This window comes from Rissa tridactyla, chromosome 6, assembly GCF_028500815.1.
Source record: "Rissa tridactyla isolate bRisTri1 chromosome 6, bRisTri1.patW.cur.20221130, whole genome shotgun sequence".
In the NCBI taxonomy this organism is placed as follows: domain Eukaryota; kingdom Metazoa; phylum Chordata; class Aves; order Charadriiformes; family Laridae; genus Rissa; species Rissa tridactyla.
In genome coordinates this window covers 69398992-69415821 of record NC_071471.1, presented here as the reverse complement: position 1 = coordinate 69415821, position 16830 = coordinate 69398992, and the positions used below count along the sequence as shown (strand labels likewise).

Genomic DNA, 16830 nt, shown 5'->3' with positions numbered 1-16830 from the left:
GCGGGTCAGATTCCACACTCTGCAACAGCCCCCGCACTGTCTGCAGTACCCAAACTACTGTAAGATGCTTTACGCAAACACTCTGCAAGACACAGAAACAACACCAGGGTGCTTTTTTGAGTCCTGGCTATTTTAGGAAGGCATAAAATACCATATTTAATCTCCTGGGGGGATTATTTGTGGAGTTTTGTGCCTTTTCTTTAAGAATACCAGTAGATAAGACCAAGACTGGCCCAGGGCTGGGTTTTTTTTCTGTCCCAGTAATTACGATTTGCAGATAGGAAATCCCTGCCAAGTGTCCCAACTACACAGCAAGTGCTGGCTCTGGATGTGGAGCCAGCACTGACTTGGGAAGCAGGCCCAGCAACCTCAGGATAAAGGACACTTCTCCCACACTGTCTTCTGAAACGAGCTTGACAACACAGCGACAGCCACATGGCTTTCTGGAGACAGTGGCCTGTCTTCTCCGTAAAAGCCTGGCCACTCTATGGGGTACAGACCCTGCCCCGAGTCCTCCCGCGGTTTTACAGTCACGTAGTGCTGTGCCTTTGGAAAGGTCCTCTTTCCTCTTGCTGTACAAAAGATCCAGAAAATAAAGAGCGAAAAGGAACTAGCTACCCAGGGGAAGCGGTAAAAGTGATGGCAAACGACACGCGGTTGGTATGCAAACTGCAAACTCAGAACAGATAAACCAAAAGAACAAACTTTTCTCAACTCTCCTGTAATTACACAAAAGCTCCCTGTTATTTCTAAGGGCAGCAGGCCCAACAAGACAGAGGAGCAGCCTAAGCTGCCAGCAGATCTTCATATTTCCATGTTGCCTGTATCTCCAGTCCAATAAACACACATTCCAACCAGCTGGCCTGTGCATTGCCGTGCCAATAGGTTGTTCTTTATCGCTATTTGTTGCTTGTGCACAGCTTGGACATACAGCAGAACCGAGAGTTTCCAAAGAGAATAACAAACATGCCTGAGAAAATCACTTATTTGGAAATAAAAACCCTTAAAACAACACGGAACATTAGGAAACCCGTTTGGGATTTGCGTGACTGGTGTAGCTCCAAAGCCAGGACCCACCTCCATGGAGGACAGCTATTGCCGGTGGGGGCTCATTCTGCAGCCTGCAGGGCAGGTCTCCTCTGTGTGCTCCCGAAGGGACATTGCAGGGGACAGTGCCCCTGGGGCAGCAGTAGGAGCCCACCAGGACCCCCAGCACCTTCCCACTCCTGCCCAGTCCGTGGCTTCGGCAGGAAGCCGCAGCGAGAACAGCCCCATCACATGCAATTGCCTCTTCTTGCCTCCAGCACAGAATGAAGCATAAGAAGAAAGCAAGGCAGAAAGAGAAATAATAAAAAAAACCCAAATAAATAAAGACAGGGGTGGTCCATGCCCCATCCCTGGAAACATCCAAGATCAGGTTGGACGGGGCTCTGAGCAACCTGATCTAGGTGAAGATGTCCCTGCTCATGGCAGGGGGTTGGACTAGATAATCTTTAAAGGTCCCTTCCAATCCAAACCATTCTGTGATTCTATGAACCTGGGGCAAAGAGACAGAAGGAAAAAAGTGAAGACAATGAGCAAAGACTGCATGTGTCTGAGATGCAGTAAGGGGAGGGGTCGACTGAGTGAAAAAAAGGCAAATTTGGTGTATTCTGTTCATGGGGCCACATGTATCTTGGTTTAACAGGTTACGCTGCCTCCAGCATTTCCTGGGCGTCTACCACAGATCTGGGCTGACTCTCCACACAAACAAATGGGATTGATTAAATTCTGTCGCACTCTCAAGGATTTCTATAGGCATATGTCCTATACATTTGCAAGGCAGAGATCTGGCCAAATTCCCCGCAGAGTAATTGCTATAGAAAACTGTTGTTTTACTGCCCAGTCAATCTTCTAGGAGTTTCCTATAAAGATAGCAGCTCCTGGATTTGCTTGGCAATCAGCCGCTTTCCAGATGACGGCCACCTGGGACCAAGTTAGTTTGCTAACCGGCCGAGACAGCACTGAACAGGGATGCAGCTTGCGCTCGATCCGGTCCCAGCCAAACACCGTATCGCAGCCCTCACATCCGATACAGAAATGCTTTACCAAGACAGTAACGTTCTCGGTTGCATTTCGTTTCTTGCCACCTCCTGCCATTTTAATGGCTGGTCCCGTCAACGCCGCCCGTCAGGCTGAGAGATGGGGTTTCTCTCCAGACACTCTCACAAGACCATGGACTTTTCCATTCAGAAAACGCGGGCGCACGTGAGCTGGAAGAAGCACCGCAGCTTTTCCATACATTTTTCCTTGAGCACTGCTCTCTTGGATAAAACCCACCTGGCCATGTGTGTGGGTTTTGCTGGGAGCGTTGCGGGGCCCTGGAGCACAGGCTGGGCTGGTCCGGCACTCCGTTTTCAGCCCCAGTTCTCTCTCCATGGGAAGTGGTGGAATTGTCAACCCTGGAAGTATTTAAAAGACGGGTAGACGCAGTGCTTAGAGACACGGTTTAGTGATGTTGTTTGTCAGCGTTAAGTCGATGGCTGGACTTGATGATCTGAAAGGTCCCTTCCAACCTGGGCAATTCTATGATTCCATGATTCCATCTGCAGAACCCAGTGACGGTTTGGTGTGCTTTTCCCCCAGACCTCTCCCTACACCTTTCCCTCAAGCTTGTAAAAAAGTCAGGGGGGCAGTACAGCTTGTTACGGAGGCACCACGGGGTTGCAGCATCCTGCTCAGGCTTTTCCTGGGAAGATGTGAGATGTCCCCCCACCATCCGACAGGGACCGTGCAGCAGCAGGGAAGTCCCTGCTCAGCAACTTCAACCTGTGCAGCAGACGATCTGGGAAGGCGGGCAGAAGAAGCGCATGGGTGGGAGCGATGCCAACATCAGACAGGGGACTGAGGGAAGTTTTTGATTGCCCTGGTTTGCCCAGAGATGATTTCTGTCCCCAGGACATGGGTGTACGATGTCGGGCACTGCTGAAGAGCGGGCAGCCAGGAGCACGCCAGTGTCAGGAGGCAGCTGGAGCTGGTGGCACTCGTGACATGCTTGTGCGTACCCTCACCAAACCTGGCAGGAGGAGCACCCAGGCTGGGGCTGGGACAGAGATCTCCATCTAGACCCCTCAACAACCAGGATTTGGGCTGCTCACGAAGCCTCTGGCTTGAGCCCGCACGACAGCGCAGTGACCCACGGCCAGGCGGGGACGGGCACTGGGACCACACCAGGGAGCTGAGCTGCAGGAACCAGGAGCAGCAAAGCTGTTTATCCATTCCCATCAGATCCAGTCGCTCCTTTTGATCCAGGAAGCATCTGTCTGGATGAAACGGCGCTCTGCATTATTATTCAGCGTGGGTAAGTTTTAAACGTTTATATGGCAAACTCCACTGCTTCCTCTTAATTGTCTTTTTCTTTTGGCTTTGGCAGGGACAAAGCCCTTGAGAATGGCCATATTAGTACACAAGTGTGTGGGAGGAGGGTGCCAGAAGAAGCAATTTTAAGCTAAATAATGTATACTGCAGCTGGAACGGAGGGTCCAAGGCACTGACGGAAGGCACGGAGGTTACTTCATCCCCCACTCTGCGACCATCCTTTTTAACGTCTCCTGTAACATGCTTCCCAAAACTTTCACAGAACCTCACAGAGCAACTTCGGAGAAACCCTGTGTTTACGCGACGTGGTGACACTCTCCTGCGACGCGGTGCAGAGAATACTGACGCAGCTTTTCTTGTCGCTGAAAGCGATCCCAGGTTGGTATTTCAAGATTGTCTCTTTCTTCCTCTTGTAACTGGGGTGTGCAATCTTTCAAAAGTAATAAAAAAACAGGATGAAAGCAATACACGTGGGAGTTGCGAGACCTTTTTCAGCTCTTCGGGAGTGATGGGAAAAGCTCCCACTGGCTTCAGCCAGAGAGGGACCAGACCCACATGCGACTCTCCAGCCTGACGAGGCTGCCACATATGGATGGCTCCCTTGTCCACAGCTGCACTGGAGCTGCTGCAGTTGGCAGCACAAGCCAGAAGCCACTCCTAAACCTGCCTCTCGCTGCCAGATACCCAGCTTCTCTAATTTTTGCCCATGCTGCAGCAGGAAACCAGCAAGATACAAAGACCTCAGGAAGCCACTTTGATTTCCTAACACCTGGAGCGGCTGTCGGCTCTCAGGTTCAAGGAGCTGCCTACAAAAGGGTTGAATGTGGAGTGGAGCTGGCACTAAGGGTACTCTCTCTCTTCAGGACACGTGGCGGGGTGTACATTTTGTGTTGCTATCCCACCATTTTCCCAAGAACATGCAAAGATTCCTTCCTTCACTTGGCGCAGGCCAAAAAGCACTGACATTCCCTAATAAACCATCAACACTGCATCGTTTGACACTTTACCCGACCTCTTCAGGACTTGGGCGTATGCAAAAAAGTGAGTCAGCCACCAAGGCGATGGGCAGGCAGGGACGGCAGCATGGGAGCTGGGAGCACGGGGCCAACCAGGTCACCCAGGCTTCCTGATACACCCCCAAACACGTGTTCAATCCCCTCTTCCCCTCCTGCATTCCCAATTACCCAACCCATCTGGAGCTTGTGGCCTTCCCGGTGACAACACAGCAGTGCCGGCGACAACGCTGTCCTCCTGCGTCTTCCTCTAGGAAGACGCAGCAGGCGAGAGCCACCACACCAGTCCAGACAGGCAGCCTGATCCCATTGTGAATTCCACTTCCAACAGGGGCCAGCTTCTGACGGTGGTTTAGGAAAATGGAGGAGATTTTATATTAGAATTTGTGCCCTGAAGGAAAACTACCTTTTAAATTTTATTATTGAGAATTTGGCTTGTGTCTTGAAGCACAAAGGCTGACAGTGCTACCGAACCCCTTGGACTGAAACCCTGAGTCGGAAGGAGTCAAAGGAAATTTTCCTTCTGTCTTCTTTGGATCGACATATTCTTCTTTCAAGGTTTATTGTTCAGGTTTTGTGTGTGCTTGTAACAACTCTAAAATCCCACAGTGCTTTAGAGTTGAATGGGAAATTAAGGCTATGTGTTTCAACTCCTGCAAAGTATGCGGGATTGGAAAGGACAGTTACTTTCGTGGTAAGAAAAGAGTAAACATTCAGCCAAAAGGCAGCACAGCTCATAAACCCACAAATGCAGACAGGCCCAGCATTTATGAACTTGCTTCAAAAAAGACCAGCAACAATTATTAAACCCCAGCCCAGGCATTTTCTCCTAATATCAACTGATGGCAGCAAAAGGGCTTCCAGGCCCACAGCTCTGCTCCTTTGCCTGCCTTCGTTTTTATGGGTTCTGCATAACCTCTTCTTTTTTTTAACAAACCCTCTATTGTCCCAAAGGGATTTTCCTTCCTCTGCTGCTATTTCAGCTTTTAGCAGAAGTTTTCGGTTTTGGTAAGACTTCAGGACGGAGAGCTGATAACCGTGGTCTGTCATAGGGAAACTGCCATCAGCTTTCCAATTCAAACATGCACTTGCTGCTATAACCTGAATATATACTGCCTCTGCTTACATGCTGAAAAAAACCCACAGATATGCTGGAAAAATTAAAAATAGGCAGTTCTTACAGAAGGCACGGAAGGAGCTTTGTTCTTTTCCCAAACGCACTGACAGCTAAAGCTGCCTACAAAGGCCAGGTACTTCTCGCCTGCAAAGCAAATGGAAGAAGAGCCTTTGGACTGACTCCGGCTGATTTTCGGCCGGAGCCTCCCTGCGCTCCCGTCTGCATTCCCGGTTCCCATGGCCTCCGAGTGGTGACAGTGAAAATAACCAGAGCAGCCCACAGGCCGCGCAGATGAACTCCTAACTGTTTAGATTACTAAATCTCCATAAATCTAACCGATCCTCTGCCGCAGGAAAGGGTCTGAGGTGTTAAATAAATAGGTAGTAAATTTCAGAGGATTTGGTAAAATGAGGATTGTCATTACTTTTCCATTCCAAGAAGACTAATCTTGGGTTATAATTATCCCAGCTACATCCAGTCTTTTCAATAGCTCGTACACTGATAAATGAAGCGTTCACTCTCACAAATGCCCCTCCTTCCCCTGATGTATTCAATGTGTTCCAGATGGATGGAGAAACCATTTTTTTTCTTTCACACTTGCTAAGCTATTTCCAGGCACGCAGCGGGCCAAAGCACCAGCAGGTGTAAATCAGCAGAGCTCCGCCGATTTACTCCACTCCTTACAGCCGCTAAGAACCCGGCCCCCTCCACTTCTAAACTTAAAATAACGTTATTGCACATAGGTGATCTTCCCTGAGCGACGTCCCATAAACGAGTGCGGTAAGAAAAAACCCCACCAGACAAACACAAAAGACGGTAATTGCACAAATCACTTTGGGCAGGCAACACAGCCTGCCAGCTCCTGGGAAATGCCACTTTAATTAGGCTGATTTAAATGCAGACAGGTTTGGGTTTTGTGTTGTTTTTTTTTTTTCTTTCAACTGAGGTCTTTGTACTCGCTTTGTACGAACAGGAGTTGGCCTCAGAGCCCTCCTCAGCCAAAACCTGTCATAGAATCATAGAATTGCCCAGGTTGGAAGGGACCTTTCAGATTATCGAGTCCAACCATCAGCCTCACGCTGACAATGAACTATATCTCTAAGCACTGTGTCTACCCGTCTTTTAAATGCTATCAGGGATGGTGAGTCCACCACTTCCCCGGGCAGCCTGTTCCAATGCTTGATAACCCTTTCAGTGAAGAAATTTTTCCTAACATCCATCCTAAACCTCCCCTGGCGCAACTTGAGGCCGTTTCCTTGTCTTGTCGCCTGTTCCTTGGGAGACAAGACCGACCCCCCCTGGCTGCCCCCTCCTTTCAGGGAGCTGTAGAGAGCGAGAAGGTCTCCCCTCAGCCCCTTTTTCTCCAGGCTGAACACCCCCAGCTCCCTCAGCCGCTCCTCACAAGACTTGTGCTCCAGACCCCTCGCCAGCTCCGTTGCCCTTCTCTGGAGTTGCTCCAGCACCTCAGTGTCCTTGTGGTGAGGGGCTCAAAACTGGACACAGTCCTTTCCAAAACTAGACACTGTCCTTTTGTTCCGCTAAGGGGAGCCAGGACAGGGGGAAGGGCAACTTCAGCAGAGCCTGCGCGAGCCCAGCCCAAAGGAGCCCAGCACCTCCAGTGCCTGGGATGCTTTTGTGATGAAGAAGGTCAGTGCTGCTCTGTGGTGGAGCGTATTCTCCCTCTGCCCAGCCGTGCCGTTCCTCTGTGATGCCCAGGCTTTCCTCTGGGCACTGTGATTTTCCCAGCGCCTGCCCGGGGCCAACTGGGAGCCCATCTGCAGCAGATGTCCCGCACGGATGTCCCCACGGCGGTGTTTCCAACACATGTTTACATGTAATGCTCAAGCACTTTCAAACTAAGCACGTGAGCAATTTTCCACTGTGGCCAGCATTAGTTTTAACCTCTGTGCCTCTTCATGCACAATTAAGGCAGGATCTCAAAGCTCCGCTCTGGAAATAAATGCGTTAATGCTTGTATTTAACTGCCAGAAAGACACAGTAGAAAAATTCACATGGAAATCAGTGAGTGGTGAGGGGAAAAAGTTGCTCTGGGAAAAGTAAGTCCTGGCACATTTGAGACCGTGTCTGCTCTGTGCAATGGGGAGATGAGGATTCGGCGTGAGGAAGGGGACGTAGCGTTTCAGTAAGGACTGCTCCTCAGAGCGAATGCACAATATGGTTGAATTCATGCTGTAACGGTGTTTTAACATGCAGTATTTTTATCTGGACTTTATCTGACAGCTTGTGCTATGTGCAGCACTGCCGGTCATCACCATGTGTCCGCCAGCGCCTCTGGCCACCGTCTCACAGCCCCTGAGCCCGCTCCCTCTTCCCGGGTAAGTCCCCTGCATCCATCTCCAACTCTGCCTGCGAAACCACAGGGTGACTATGTAGGGATGCGTTTTCAGAGAGACGCAGCTTTAAAAGCTTGTGTGCATAAAATACAGCTTTGTATAAAACTACTGTATCATGAAGACTGTTGAGAGCAGGGTGGTCAGTCATGCCAAAAACTGCAGGAAAGGACTTTTCAAAGCAAAAGTCCACTTGCTTCGGTAAAAGCCAACTCCCCACCTCTCTACATAGTTTAAAGATGACAAGGAAGTCGAGTGTTTGCTAGAGCATTTCAGCTAGCAAGGAAAAATAAAAAGCTCCGCCTGCAAGAATAAAAGGCAGCTCTTCTAGTGTGCGCCCTGCTTTCGTTTATGTCAGCTCCACTAACGTCCTGTGAAACGACGGGTCTGCGACGGAGCAGCTGACCGACAGCGGGACTGGTGTACACGAGATTTATTCCAGGTGCTTCGGTTTAGGTGCCTGCCTTTCACACGGTTACTCCAGTCAAGTTGTACTTAATAAAAAGTACTTAACGAAAAGTATCAGGGATCAAAAGCTAAAAAGTTTCACAGTCTAGCTGCAAATAGAGATTTGTCTCCCTGTCAGAGAAGCTTCAAGCTTTTGCATAAAAACTGGATAAGACATGTCAAAACTGTCGAAGCCCTTCTCTGGGGCACACACGTAACCCTAGTATGGGAAGTCAGTTCCTGACCCTACCTGGGCTGTCATCTGCCTTCCGTGGGCTCAGTCGATGCCAATGAAATACCTTTGCAACCGCAGCCTGGTCATTTCCCAGCAGACAACCAGAAATATCATAGAATCATAGAACCGTTTGCGTTGGAAGGGACCTTGAAGACCATCCAGTTCCACCCCCTGCCCTGGGCAGGGACACCTCCCACCAGACCAGGTTGCTCCAAGCCCCGGCCAACCTGGCCTTGAACCCCTCCAGGGATGGGGCAGCCACAGCTTCTCTGGGCAACCTGGGCCAGGGGCTCACCGCCCTCACAGCAAACAATTTCTTCCTGAGATCTAATCTAAATCTCCCCTCTTCCAGTTTGAATATCCTCATGCTTAGTTAGGCAAATCCTACCCAAAGGCTGATGCAGTGAAAAGCAGCTCGTCTGCGCCTGGTGCTGCGGCAGATGTCTATAAACCAGCTTGTCTGTAGGAAGAGCTTCACTGCTGTGATGATCTAAGAGCATGAAAACCCGAAGAAGGGCTGGCATGCCTGAACGCTTTTCTCAGTCTCTAACCAAATCGATTGGCTTCATATTATGTTAGACACTGATATGGTAAAATTCTTCCCTTCTTTTCATTATTATTGGTTAAAAATGCTCGGCAGTATGCATGAAATCAGCTCTTGACACAGTGTTTACACAACAACAGCAGTTTTTTCAGCTTCATTTGGGACCCAGAGACCAAACAATGCCCACGGTTGTGCTTTAGGCATCTTTGCTATAACAGCATTATAAATACGTAATGAGAATTTAAAAGGCAGAAGGAAAATAGATAATGGAGACACCCTGTCTACATCTTACACTTCGCTCTCACCATCTGAAAAGAGCTATGAACTCCAGCGTGCACTCATCAACACCGAGGTGAAGGTGTCCTCGTTAGAGGATGAGGACAGGAGGTGCCTGGCAGCATCCAGAGGGAAAAAGACGTCAAGTTTCAGAGGAAAACCGCCTACTGCATTTTTTACACACTGTCATATCTAAAGAAGACAAAGAAGCTTAGCACAGAAAAATGAGGAACTGGGTTCAAGCAATTTGGATTTAGAACAACAATAGCATGGTCATCCGTGCTACTTGAGCACAGATTTGAATCAAACCCCTGCAGGTTAACCCGGGCAAAGCTGCTTTCAAATACCAGAGAGATGAAACCAAGGGAGGTGATTCAGTACCTGGCCATCTCGGACGCCTCCATGGCCACCGTGAGCAGTTATCCACACACTTGCAAGTCTAAATCACGCAGACTCAAACCACAACCATGACTAATATCACCAGGTATCACTGGGTGGGCTGATGGTCAGAACCTTGACTGCAGCTCAATACCTTTTAGCACACCCAAAAGGAAGCAAAACCAACATATTTATGGGACAACCTCTGCCTGAATGGGACTTTTTTTGCTCCTATCACCTCCTCTCGAGTTATACACAGACAATGCTCCCAAATCGTTTACAAGTACCTAAAGGGTGGGTTTAAGGAGGACGGAGCCAGGCTCTTTTCAATGGTTCCCAGCGACAGGACAAGGGGCAATGGGCACAAGCTAGAACATAGGAAGTTCCGTTCAAATACACGGAAAAACTTCTTTACAGTGAGGGTGACAGAGCACTGGAACAGGCTGCCCAGGGAGGTTGTGGAGTCCCCTTCTCTGGAGATTTTCAAGACCCGCCTGGATGCAGCCCTGAGGGATGTGCTTTAGGCAACCCTGCTCTAGCAGGGGAGTTGGACTAGATGATCTCTAGAGGTCCCTTCCAACTCTGAAGATTCCGTGATTCCGTGAAAACCCTTTTCCGACATGCAGCTCTGATCCTGTTCCTACATCTTCAGGTCTTTTCTTTCCCGCTCCCTCCTTCCCCCAGTTCACGGCCACAGCGAACGTGCCGCCTGATTACCCGTTGACACACGCATTTAGCACTCCTGCGCGGGAAGCAACGAATTTGGAAGCTTTTCCAACTTCCCCTCCAGATGATGTCACCCTGGGCGGGTGCCAGGCTGGGTTACGAGTGAAAATCCTGCAGTTCAGGGTCAGACATCCTCCTATTTTTAGGCCTGATTTCAGTGTCGTGCAGCCAACAGCCAAGCTGAACAGTTCACGTTATTCAGCCGCAAATGCCCGCTGGGGTTCAAACAAAGCTCGGCTTTGTGGCAGGTGAAGGGGCGCTGCAGCACAGGAGCCCCTTTTAAAGCAGGCGGCAGCTGCTTTGCTCGGCATGGAGCTCCGGCCGCTCACGCCAAGATGAAAACAACGTCAAGCTCCCTCCCACCCTCCACAAACTGTAAATCCAAAACCAGCGTCTGAATTCGATCTGGCACCGCAGAGCGCTGCTGGCTGTGTCCCACTCCATGTAGCCCTCTGGAAATTTGTACAGTGAGAAACACGTCCCCTCCAGTACAAACTGGGAACTGGCAGCATCTCAGGGGATGGGGAAGAAGGGCCCTGTAAGCTAGAGCGTGGTGAGCCCCTGGCCCAGGTTGCCCAGAGAAGCTGTGGCTGCCCCATCCCTGGAGGGGTTCAAGGCCAGGCTGGACGGGGCTTGGAGCAACCTGGGCTGGTGGGAGGTGTCCCTGCCCAGGGCAGGGAGGTTGGAACTAGATGGTTCCAACCATCAGGAAGGATGGCTGGTTCCTTCCTTGAAGGAACTTCAAGGTCCCTTCCAAGATGGTTCTATGAGATTCTCGTTAGTGGCGAAATAACTCTTTGCATTAATTTCCCTACTTGCAACACACTGATCGGCCAATGCCCAGGTTGTGCTTTGGTCATTTAAGCAAGCGATGTGTTGCTGCGGGTAAAGCTGGTCCCCACCAAGCCCAGCCTGGACAGGGGGCAGAGGAGGTTCCCCGGAGCACATCCAGCCCCCATGCCCCAGGCCACCGTCCTTAGGGCAATGCAAAGCAAGAGATGCTGCTGGCACATGATCTGCCTGACTTGGTTCAGGACCTACAGGTGCCCATCTCTCTCTGCAAAGGCAACGCAGGGACCAGCTCGGGTGTTTGCTGCTGTCAGAATCGTGGCAGGATGACTCACAGCCCTTCCTTCTGCAGGAACACAGCCACCGTCTGCAGCACCACAGCGACGTGCTCTGCACAGCCAAGCTTCCCACCGAGGGACAGACTCCACAACTCTGCCCACGTGCAGACTGACAGCAGGTACAAGGGGTTGGGAGCGAGTGGAAGCTGGAAGGGCAAACCTGGCACCCTCTCCTCCCTGTACACCTGGGACTGGGAACGGAAAAGCAACTGGAGCTGTGAAATGAAAGCACCTGCTGGCATAAGCAACATGCACGCAGCATGACCAAGATCACCCTCCAAAATGACTGCAGTCCTTCCCCAAAGGTGCCACAGAAATTATACTCCCACAGGGAACGGTCCTATGGACCAGGAGCAGCATTTAGCAGAGTGTTAGACCCAGCTGATTATGTGGGCCCATTTTAGACTCAGAGCGGAGTTAAGAAGAGAAGGCAAAAGCTTCTGCGTCGAGCTGCAGGTCAATGGGAAGAGCGATGATGTGTGCAGCAGCTGCAGCCGGGGCTCCCCAGCCCTGCTCCCCATCGCCCCGAGGCCCATCAGCGTTTTTATGGCTTGAGTTTGAAGACCTGACACAGGACTCAGACCCCCTGCAACAACACCAGCCCCACACACTGAATGGGCTCATCTTTCGGCAACCTGCGAGTGCACAGGGCTGAGGTGTAACCGTATACGCTGTTGACAATGACTGAAAACCACAAACAAGTAAGAATTGTCAGGGTTTCAGAGCAAAGCGTAAACATGAGTCACGTCCCAGCTGCAAGCTGTCTTCATCCCCAGCAAAGCGCACTGCCCGGGGAATGCAGCTCCTCACCCCAACCCCTTTTCTCACATTACGCCCTTACTCCTGCCACAGTCACGTATGGACCCATCAGAGTTTCCCAACGCTTGCAGAAGACCTGAAGCTGGCACTGCTGGGTGCTTTGTTTTCAACACTGGGCGAGTCACATCATGCCTCCTGAAGGGGATGAAAACCAGCCACCAGCCCATGCCCAGCAGAAGCAGCCGGAGGGGCAGCAGTCACAGAACCACAGAATGGCAGGGATCGGAAGAGACCTGTGGAGATCATCTAGTCCAACCCCCTGCCAGAGCAGGGTCACCCAGAGCAGGCTGGACAGGAACGCGTACAGGTGGGTTTTGTGTATCTCCAGACAAGGAGACTCCACAACCTCTCTGGACAGCCTGTTCCAGGGCTCTGGCACCCTCAAAGTAAAGAAGTTTTTCCTCACGTTGAGATGGAACTTCCCGTGTTCCAGTTTGTGCCTGTTGCCCCTTGTCCTGTTGCTGGGCACCACTGAGAAAAGTCTGGCCCCAGCCTCTTGCCCCCCGCCCTTTAGATATTGATGAGCATTGATGAGATCCCCTCTCAGTCTTCTCCAGGCTGAACAGACTCAGGTCTCTCAGCCTTTCCTCATAACAGGAAAAGTCCACATCTCTCACGGTGACTCCCTTGGCCTGAGCAGGCTGGCAGCCACGCTCTTATGCGCCTCAACAACCACCCATCTCCATCACCTCTGTGGCTGCTGGAGAAGCCACACGCCTGCAGCAGGGCCTCCAGCGTGGCTCTGGGACCAGTGGTGATGGCTAGTGGTCCTCTGAGCTCATAACACCTCTGAGCACCCAGCTCCCCGACAACTGCACGGCCGCTTCCCCAACCATTCGGCCATACAAACACAGGGCCCCTCAAGAGCAGAAAACGCACTGGGAACTAACCAGCCACTCTGGGTTTAGAAGGAAAAAAATGAATGTTACTAGATAAGCGTGTCGGTGGCCCTCCAGCATCCGTGGGCCACACAGCACAGCATCAAAGCATGAATACTCGGCTGTTTTGTGCTTGCAGGGTGCCAGCACAAGGTACTGCTCCAGCACGGCCGCTCCTGAGCATGTTTAGAGCGTGAGCAAGAGCCCAGGCCAGAAGATTAAATTTCAGATACTGAACCATTTGCTCCGAGGGAGTTACATCAGCGGCTGACTTGGCCTGCCTCTCTCATGTTTGCTTCTCTCTCCCTTTGGAAACAACGCTTTGGTTTCATCAATCAGAGCAGTCGCCCCTTCTGCCACACTCCCCATGCTGCTCGCTGAGGGCACTCCACGCACCAACCGAGCTGGGATGACATTTAACTACGGGGGAAAAAAAATAGGCAGAGAAGAGGAACCTGCGTTTTAAAAAAAGAAAACCTCTAGTGAAACCACAATGGTGCAGCTGTCCCAGCTCTGCCACTTCTGCAACACATTTCAACACGCTCATTAGCATTTTTACGGAAATAAAGTAGTTAGCGATTGGTATGGTATTCATCATTGCTGTCAAATGTTGAACAAGCTAATGCAGCTCGGCATTCTGCAAGTGACAAGTGTTGAGAAACACCACTGCGCTCGGCCGGCTCCCAGGACAGCTTCGCTCTGGAATTCTCCTACTGCAGCCTTATGCTGGCGCTGAGAAAAGCCCCCTAAAGATAAAAATAAGCAAGGACCTGCTCCCCATCCCACCTTGTAGACTGCTCGGGCTCGTAGCAGGGGGGGAGGCTGGGGGTCTAGCAGGAGCCAGAGGTGGCCCTGCCCGACCAGGAGCCCCCCGTCCCCTCGGACAGGCAATTCGGGTGCCTGCAGTGACAGCGGGTGCTGTGCAGGAGGTGAGCACATGCCGGAGAAACCCTGGAAAGCCCCTGAGCTGCTTCCTCTCAGGCAGCCCAGCCACCACCACCTCAGATCATAAATGATGTATCTGCGGGGAGGAGAGACACACAAACGCATGGGACAAGCAGCCACCAAGGGCTCTGGTGTCACTCACACTGATGTGCATGGCCACGTCTGGTGGAGGAAGGCTGCCAGCCCAGGCTGGCATCTGCTACCAAGACACCGAGACACCAGGGCAAAAGAGACAAAAACCAAAATGGCCATTAGCTTTGGATGCTTTTTCAGAGAGGGTCTGGAAGTGGTTTAGTCCACATATCAAGCCCACCTGAGCCACGTGCCCTCCCAGGTCCCACTGCTTCTTGCAGTAGCTGGCACTGGTACCACATCCCTCCTCTTTCAGCCCTTTACTTATCAACTTCAGGGGAGAAGAAATGGAAACCTCTCCAGCAGCTGTCTCTGCTCCTGCATTGGTGTGTGGACGTGAAGCAAGAGGGGAAGCAAAACTGCAGCACAGGCTGATGCGGTCACTGCCATCTTGATTTGCAAAATGCAAATTGCTTCCTTTCCAAAGCACCTGAGATGTGACAGCTGATGACAGCAGGGCTGCTAAGGAAAAGCCGGTTGTCAGACAGGTAGAGAGCAGACCTGGCGAGACTGCTGGGTCACACTGCATTTCCTCGCTGACCTGACACACTCCTCCCTTATTTCTCCTTGCCACTACTCCCCATCACAGGCTGATCTCTTTTCTGATATTCAGACTAATTTTTTCAGAACAGCAGATGAGCATACACACAGCGCCCACCACGGCTATGTTTGGAACACACTCTGCTTCCTCGAGGTTTATTCTAGTACCAACAAATAAATTAACCTGCTAATCTAAAAAAAAAAAACCAAAACAAAAAAACCCTCCCATTTCTCTTTTAGACTGAAGATAATTAAATTTACACATTAGCCACAACGTAGCCAAGCTTTCTATTCCCTCTTGCTCCTTTCAGGTGTGTTTTAGCTAAGGTATCATCTGCATTTAGAATAGAATAGAATAGAATAGAATAGAATAGAATAGAATAGAATAGAATAGAATAGAATAGAATAGAATAGAATAGTTCGGTTGGAAGGGACCTACAACAATCATCTAGTCCCATTGGTATTTCTAATATAAAACAGTAACTTTACTGGAAAGTAAACACTTGGCTATGTTCAGTTAAGGAGATAAAAATCCTCAAGACACACAAAAGATGATTCTTTAGAGTCAGAAGGTAAAATCTTCTGCTTCATAAGTTCACCACTTGTAGTTCAACAATAACACATTTCCAATGCAATTCACTATTTTGCATTGCAATTGGCTATATTCTATGCTGAAAAGTGGATGTTTGGATACTAAGAGCATACTACAGCAGCGAGAACTTAAACCTTCTCACAGGCCACTCATTCCTAAAGCACCAGATCCTAAAAGTATAATTTCTGTGTCTTGACAAATGCACGTACTGGGAAAATTTAAGGCTGTCACCAGATGAGTATGCGTGTGCTAAAGTACTGCTGTATTTACTCTGAACTTCCTCTACAAAGCCAATTCAAAGATTACAGTAACCAAATTGTGGTCAAGAAATTGATAAACACATGTGAAGATCCTCACGTGGCCACAGCAAACTGTGATTCTGGCGTGCAATAAATGGTGAATAAGACTGCGCCTTGGGATTGACTGCAATCAGCTACCGTGCTACAATGAAAAACAACTTGCTGACACTAGATTTTAATGAACATTGCTTATGACATTAACGTGAATTACAATACAGCTTTTTACAGTGCAAATACGGGCTGTAAGTCTTTCCATTTAATACTTGAAACAGGCTTAATTATCAGGACTGTGAGGCCATCGGAATGCCTCTGGTTCTGTTTCAGCACAAAGGCAGTGCCTCTGCCTGCTCGTTCTCATTCCGCACGTCTGGTATGCTCCACCAGGACCCAGGAGATGTGAACAAACTAATAAAACCGTTCATCTTGGCTGGGGCTGGTAACGCAGTGAGCAAGAAAGCGAGGGTGGAGGGATGCTGCAGAGCAGTAAGATGGGACTCTTCCTTTGCAAAATGTGTCATGAGCTTCATGTACTAACGCCATGACAGCTGCAAATTTATCTATGGGTGGAAATATTTCTTCTTAAGAATAATTCTATAACTTCATTTAGGAGGTTATTATAAAGACCCACCCTGTTTTCCTCAATCCTTCATCAGCAGACGATGGCAGCCTAAAAGACCTTTCCTCTGTCACAACTTTTGTCTCGATCACGTCTTGATTTTTCTCTTGGCAAGCCGATTTCCTACAAATCTGTACAAATTCTGTATGTTATCTTCAATCAGATAAGAGGAACAGATCACAAGCCACGTTATTAAGAAAGTCAGAATAATTATTCTCAGAGGATAATTATAAAGTGGGGAAACTGAAGAGCAGCAACATGAAATAACTTGATACAGTTCTCCGGGAGAACAGTGGCAGAGCTGGAGAGAGACGGCAGCTCTTGTGGGCCTCCATCTTTTTATCCTCCATCCCTGGGATATCCTTTATGTCCACAATGACGGAGCTCAGGGATGCTGCAGTATCAGCCGTGGCCGCGAGATAAATCCCTAATCAAACA

At 49.9% G+C, this 16830-nt stretch overlaps 1 protein-coding gene across 6 annotated transcripts in view; it reads right to left on the bottom strand.

The window, feature by feature from the left end:
* LHPP (phospholysine phosphohistidine inorganic pyrophosphate phosphatase) overlaps positions 1 to 16830 on the bottom strand; it is a 115525-nt gene that overhangs the window by 46493 nt on the left and 52202 nt on the right. Inside the window, exon 7 of one of the 6 annotated variants that reach the window (XM_054204991.1) lies at positions 15649 to 16819. The exons of the other annotated variants lie outside the window; for them this stretch is intronic. Coding sequence (XP_054060966.1) covers positions 16795 to 16819 — 25 coding nt within the window. The 3' untranslated portion in view covers positions 15649 to 16794. Of the gene's footprint in view, positions 1 to 15648; positions 16820 to 16830 lie in introns of those variants that run through there. 6 annotated transcript variants of the gene reach the window in all.